Genomic DNA, 6,902 nt, shown 5'->3' on the forward strand with positions numbered 1-6,902 from the left:
TGGGCTGGTTTGTGCACCATGCTGGCTTGCCCGCTCCAAGTTGAGAGTTGGGCCATGGGGTTTAGGCGAAGGCCAAAATCTCCTGGTCACTAAAATGGAGGGAACCGCATGAGGCTGGCTTCACAGAGCAGTGACCACTTCCTGCTCTTGACAGTGGAGGGTTAACAGGCTGCAGCGCTCTCAGCCCATATAGCCTGGTAAGCCTGGCCCATTGAACCATCACTTTTTGGCCACAATGCCCTATTTATTTTTGGACTGTAGCCCCACTGAACCATCTATGACCACAATTTATCTTATGCTTAGAAAATTGTCACCTAGTTTTTAAAGCTGCTATTCCAAGTACTCCTATTAGACCGTGAATCGAATGATAGAGCAGTCCGATAAGGTTATCAGACCATAATTGTAATTGTTCCGTTGAAAACTGACGGTTCACTGATCAGACTAATGAACTAGTGGATTTCTTGATTTGAATTTATCTTTTTATGTTTATTTTTTAAATAATTTTGATCCTCTTATTTTTATTTTCTTAAATTTTGGTGTCCTTGTTCTATTTTCCTATAATTTTTTTTGAACATAATCCAGTTAGTGAGATTTGTTGGCATAATCCACTTATTAAATTAGTAAAACTCATTTAAGAAAAAGAACCTTCGCACATAATAGGAACCAAAATTGTGTAGCAGAAAAACCAAAAAAGAAAAGAAACCTTCGCACATAATAGTAATTATATATATATAGCAATGGGGCAATGAAAATTTTAAAAATGCCCTTCATTGAGCAATAAAGGGATACACGAATTCAAAAGTTTACCCTTTAGTCTCTTGAACAAAAAGAGAAGGGAACACCACTTTATAATAACCCAATCATGTTCCAGTTCACTCCAATTTTTTGGGTGATATGAAAATACATAAAAGACATGATTTACAATATTTTTTCCTCAAACCTCTTTAATGAAAAATACAACCCAAAACACCAGGGAATATGCAGCAAGGCTTTTGCTAGCACACATGTTGACAGCCCAGCAACTAAAAATTAATAGAAGTGACATCTGCAACCCAAAGACGACGTCAAAGCACACATAGCACTCGCATTCCAGCCCTAGAAGCAAGACGGTAGCGCAGGCCCATGGCAAACAAAAGCCAACACACCATAGGCTATCAAAAGTAGGACGAGTATAAGAGCAATCCTGCAACATAAAAAGCATTTAGTCAGTGATTTGAAACCTTGGATGGAATACAACCATTATATGGTTTCTCTTCTGCTCAGCAGAAGGTTTACCAAAGGGTGTTAGCATTGCAGAACAAGACGGAACAACTCTCCAACACTGACAGTTTGTGAGTACATATATAAATGACTATAACTCTATAAGACTAATGACAGGAAACCAGTTTCTAGTTTTTACAAACACTTGAATCTAGAACCTCTACCATAATCCTCATCCCACACAACCGACCGACCGCATCTAAGCTTAGTCCAGAAACAGTTCAACCAAATCATCTGAAAATCTACCAAATCACCATATCTCTTAATCTCGAGGGTTCAAAGGAACTAGCACACCTTTCATACATGAAAATTGAAAAAGTCTATTGACCATGTCAAGAATGATGATTAAAGCAGATAGAAATGTTATCTTTAGAACATACGTGAGTTTGACATTCCTCCACCACACATTGCTTCTAAAACGGCGAGCTTGCTTCCTGAAGCGAAATGTGTTTCCTTGCATATTAGCTGCTTTATCCACCAGCAATTCCAATCTATCACCTCTATCCAAAACCTTGTCAATATTTTCTATCATGACATTTCGTACCTATCAAGAAAAAAGAAAGCCTGAGCAAAGCCAACCAAACCACTACAACATTCCTGAGTTTGATAAACAACATGATTATGATTGAACCTAGTATTTGTTTGGTTATGCATTGACATAGATAGATTTTGATTTAATTGATTGGAGGCAAAAGTTACAAATACTATAGGCTAAATCAATTTTTATCGATAACCACCAATCAAAACAAAATCAATTTTAAATCTTAGAATCACTTTTTTTAATCCATAGACAAAGTGATAATAACTACCACAAACTCACAAACACAAACGTGAGAGCCCGTGTTCGAAACGTGAAGTTGATGTTCAACCTAACAATATTGGTTTTTGCCAGCTAAGTTAGGATTTGCAGACTCTTTTAACTTTTCCAAAAGTGAATCCAAACATACACATACGTGCCACCATAATTTGGAGTTTCAACAAAAGTCACGATGCCATCGTGATTTCGCCAAATTCACGGTGTCAATTGAGTTATGCACTTAATTTTTAAACTAGATCAGATTTAAATCAAATTTAAAGTCAAATTGACCTGTGTAAATTCAATCAATCAATTTTCAATTAATCACTTGTAATTGAATCCACAAGATGCAAAATCAATTTCAACAAACAGTGAATTCAAATCAACAAAAAGAAGAACACAATTACCTGAGACATTTCACCTTTGAGCCGATTAATCCTATCCGCATTAGGATCACTAGAGAAATACTCCATTTGCTGACTCAAAACCCTAGAAAACTCATCATTCATTCCATAAGCTTGCGCACTAAGAACCGCGCGTCCATAAGTCCTAACAAACTTCTGATGAATCTCCTCAAGAAACGCAAACGGAATTCTCCTTCCGGCGTTCTCATCCGCCATACAAAGAACGGTAAGTCCGTCGGTCCGTTTAACGTGAAAGATGTAACGATCTTGAGAATACGATATATGAGTATCGTTGTCTCCGGGAATCTTCTCGAGAATCTGTCTCGCGATTGCGCTTGCGTTTGTGGTGGTTCCGGTGAACTCTGCCAGAACCACCGTTCCACGCGCCACCAGTGCGTAGAGAATTCCCATTCTGAATTTTGATCCGTTGATTTTCGACTCAGGTTACGAAGAGAGAGATGAATTAACGGTGGATCTATTCAATTCAATTCAAATTAACCACTCTATTGTTTTTCCTCTTGTCGTTCATTTATGAATCGTTATGATTCAACGCATGTCGTTTTCTATTTGCCTTTTTCTTTTCGAGATTTTTTGCTTCATTATTGTGTTATCTCTATCTTTTGTTGTGCTGTCTAATTTTTTTAATTAATTTTTTAAATTGCTTTTATATTTACTATATTTTATTTTAATTATTCTAAATTTTTTTGACATTTTCTCTTATGACTTATACGGTGAGTAAGGAGATCCCCTATCTCCCTCATTCTTTTATGTTTGACGGAAGAAGTCTCGAATATGGGTATTTCTAAACTTGTTGAAGTTAATCAAATCTCCTTGATAAAAGATCCTAGAAACATCTTGGTCCCCTCTCATACCTTGTATGCTGATGACATTTTGATTTTCTATAAGACTGGCCTCAAATCCATCAATGTTATATATAATCTTTTATCTAGATATGCTCTTTGCTCTAGTCAGGCTTGCAATGCTGCAAAATCTCTTATCTTTGCAGGGGCTATGGACCAGTTTAGACACACAACTCTTGTTGATCTTCTTGGCTTCACAATGTCCTTCACTCCTTTCATTTACCTAGGTGCCCCTATCTTCATTGGCAGACCTAAAAACATCCATTTCCAATTCATTGATGACAAAATCAGGATTAAGCTTGCTGCTTGGAAAACAAGTCTCCTTTCTATGGCTGGAAGACTCCAACTGGTTAAAGTTGTGGTGCATGAAATGTTGATGCATAGTCTAACCATTTACAATTGACCTTGTGGAATCATCAACAACATTGAAGTGTTGATGCGTAATTTCATTTGGAATGGAGATTTAGACAAAAGAAAAGTTGTCATAGTTGCCTAACATAAATGCTACAATAATTTTAAGAATGGTGACTTGGGAATTAGATCCTTGAGAACTCTTAATGATGCTGCAAACTTGTCTCTTTGCTGGTCTTTGGTGCATAAGAATTCTAGCTGGTCAAAGCTTCTTTCTGCTAGAGTCTTCAGAGGTAATAGCGTCATCACTCAACATATTTATTTTTCTATGGAGTAGTATTAAGAATCAGTATTCTGCTATTGTTGAAAACTCCAAATGGCTCCTAGGTGATGGCAAGAAAATTAATTCCTGGTTAGACTTCTGGATGGATGTTTCTATTGTCACTAAGTTTCATATTCATCCCAAGTATCATAATACTCTAACTTATAAAGTTTCTGATTACTTTCATGATAAAATTTGGTCCTTGCCTGCAAATCTGTAATATGTTATTCCTGAGTTACTGAATTATATTCTGTCTGTTTCCTTCCTGAGCAACGAATTGATGACATGTTGGTGTGGATTAGCATTGAGAATGGATAATTCAATCTCAAACAAGCTTATAATTTTCTAGTGAAACCTCCTCACTCAGACTTATGAAATGGCTTCCCTTGAAACAACCTCATCTCGAAAAACGTGATCCTTCGTGGGGCGTTTTCACGCTCGCGAAAAAAATGATGTTCGAACAGAGTCGTCGCCGAACTTTATTTAATCCTAAAAGAAAAGGAAAAATATCGATAAAACCCTTAAAAGAAAAAGGAAATGGTCATCGCAACCAAATTCGGGTTCGGGAGTCGATTACGCAATGGGATGTTTTTTGGATTACAAGTTGGCCATGAAGGTTGATTGGTATGTCCGGTTGTTTATTACATTCAATGCAACTCTGGTTAGTATTTTCTCTAATTTGGAAAGCTATGAACCTTGCTAGATTTGAGGGTAGAAAGGCTATCTGGGAATCGTGTGTTGCCTCCAGTTTTGCGACTGCCAATTTTGCTGGAAACCAAACGAACAAAGCTTCTAACTCTTACATTGAGAATTTATGCACTCTTAAGAAATTCGATATCTCTATTCACCCTCCCAAGATCAAGAAAACAATTAATATCCTTTGGCAGCCTCCGAATAAGGGTTTGATCAAATGCAACACTGACGAATTTGCTTTAAGAGTTCCCTCTATTTTTTCTTGCAGAGGTATTTTCAGAAACGAGTTTGCTAATTACATGAGAAGCTTTGCTAATTTTTTTAGTGATGAGAATGCTTTGCTTGCGGAACTCACTACAGTTATGATTGCTACTGAGTATGCTAGGGAGCATAAGTGGGATAATCTTTAGATCGAATCTGATTCTACTTATGATGTTAAAGCATTTACCAACAATAGTATTGTTCTTTAGAAGATAAGAACTAGATGTTTGAATTATGTAAGCTACTATCCTTGATACAAATTTTTTGGTTAATAATATTTTTAAAGAAGCTAATGATTGTGATTCGTTAATCACCGTTAATTTCATGTCTAAAAGTAACAATTGGTTCAATTTTGTGTATAGTGACATAGTCAAAGATTTTTTGTTAGACAAACTTGACTTCCCAAAACTTAGAATCACTTTTTAAGGGATTTTGGTTTGGTTCCCTTGTGTTGTTTGCTTTTGTCTTTTAAGTTCTTCTTTTTGGTTAAAAAAATGTTAAAAATGAAATCGTTACAATTATCATTTTTTATATTTATTGCTATTGAGTATGCTAGGGAGCATAAGTGGGATAATCTTTAGATCGAATCCGATTCTACTTATGATGTTAAAGCATTTACCAATAATAGTATTGTTCTTTGGAAGATAAGAACTAGATGTTTGAATTATGTAAGCTACTATCCTTGATATGAATTTTTTGGTTACTAATATTTTTAAGGAAGCTAATGATTGTGATTCGTTAGTCACCGTTGATTTCATGTCTAAAACTAACAATTGGTTCAAATTTGTGTATAATGACATAGACAAAGATTATTTGTTAGACAAACTTGACTTCCCAAAACTTAGAATCACTTTTTAAGAGATTTTGGTTTGGTCCCCTTGTGTTGCTTGCTTTTATCTTTTAAGTTCTTCTTTTTGGTTAAAAAAATGTTAAACTGAAATAGTTACAATTATCATTTTTTATGTTTATTTTTCTAGTTCAAAATTTGAAGAAAGAGTATGATCTCTTTATACTTTTTTAATATATGCTTCTATGTTCATAAAAAGTTACTCCCCTGTTCCAAGAGTCATAAAATAAATGTGATATTTATAAAAATTATTTATTTTATTTTTAGTTTCCAATATAATTTTAGTTTTTATCATTCAATTGAATCCTCTAATTAATACATTTAATTTACTATTTCTCTTATCTTATATTAATGATAATAAGAATATACCAATACTCTCTCTTGTTTAATTTATAAAAAAAAGAATTATTTTTTTATTCATTCAATAAATTATATATTTGGACAATTGAACAAATCTAAAAAAACAAACTTTTTCTTATAAATAAGATCAAATATAAGAATGAACAAGGATACTTTGATAAAAAATTCAGTATTTTTTTTTCTTTATCACATTTTTTTTAATCTGTCTGAAAGTGTCATAAATATTTGAATTTTGAATTATTATCATAAATATACTTGATTTTGTTTTTTTTAGTTCAAAATTTAGGTCTTTTTATACATGTTTTTTTCCCTATGATTTTAGATTTTTAGAAAAGTTCTTTAAATCCTATACTGTAACAGAAATATACTCTATCTATTTTTATATATGTTATTTTCTTTTTATTAATATGAATAATTTATTAATATATTTTTTATTATAGTTTTAATTATTTATTATTATATCTTATTTAAATATTTTAATATATTCATAAACGATAATTTTTTTAATTATCTTTATATTTTTATTAAAAGTGTTTTTTCAGTATATATATATATATATATATATATATATATATATATATATATATAAACTGAAAAAACACTTTATAATAAAAAATTAAAATAATATTAATGAAAAATCTGGAAAATAAATATGTAAGATAATTATTTAATAAAAAAATGAAAGATAAAGTTGTTGAGCCTCAAGATAATTTGAAATCTCCAAACCCAAAAAATTAAAGCAAACAAT

General features: G+C 32.9%; 1 protein-coding gene across 1 annotated transcript; it reads right to left on the reverse strand.

Annotated features, from left to right (window-relative positions):
• Nucleotides 1-704: 704 nt before the first annotated feature.
• LOC127117843 (vesicle-associated membrane protein 711) lies at nt 705-3,082 on the reverse strand. Its single transcript, XM_051047963.1, has 3 exons — nt 2,464-3,082; nt 1,641-1,804; nt 705-1,183 (listed from the first exon to the last, which is right to left on the reverse strand). The coding sequence occupies exons 1-3, from the start codon at nt 2,869-2,871 to the stop codon at nt 1,096-1,098; spliced, it is 660 nt and encodes a 219-aa protein (XP_050903920.1). The 5' UTR covers nt 2,872-3,082; the 3' UTR covers nt 705-1,095.
• Between the last annotated feature and the right edge of the window lie 3,820 nt (nt 3,083-6,902).

Source organism: Lathyrus oleraceus, chromosome 2 (genome assembly GCF_024323335.1).
Source record: "Lathyrus oleraceus cultivar Zhongwan6 chromosome 2, CAAS_Psat_ZW6_1.0, whole genome shotgun sequence".
In the NCBI taxonomy this organism is placed as follows: domain Eukaryota; kingdom Viridiplantae; phylum Streptophyta; class Magnoliopsida; order Fabales; family Fabaceae; genus Lathyrus; species Lathyrus oleraceus.

What these genes read in the sequence shown, in the direction of transcription:
- LOC127117843 (XM_051047963.1), bottom strand. Translation starts at nt 2,871, where the DNA reads ATGGGAATTCTCTACGCACTGGTGGCGCGTGGAACGGTGGTTCTGGCA. An exon ending in TCAAAGGTGAAATGTCTCAG is followed by an intron (nt 1,805 to 2,463) that starts GTAATTGTGTTC and finishes TTTTCTTGATAG; the next exon opens with GTACGAAATGTCATGATAGA. An exon ending in TGGAGGAATGTCAAACTCAC is followed by an intron (nt 1,184 to 1,640) that starts GTATGTTCTAAA and finishes TTTATGTTGCAG; the next exon opens with GATTGCTCTTATACTCGTCC.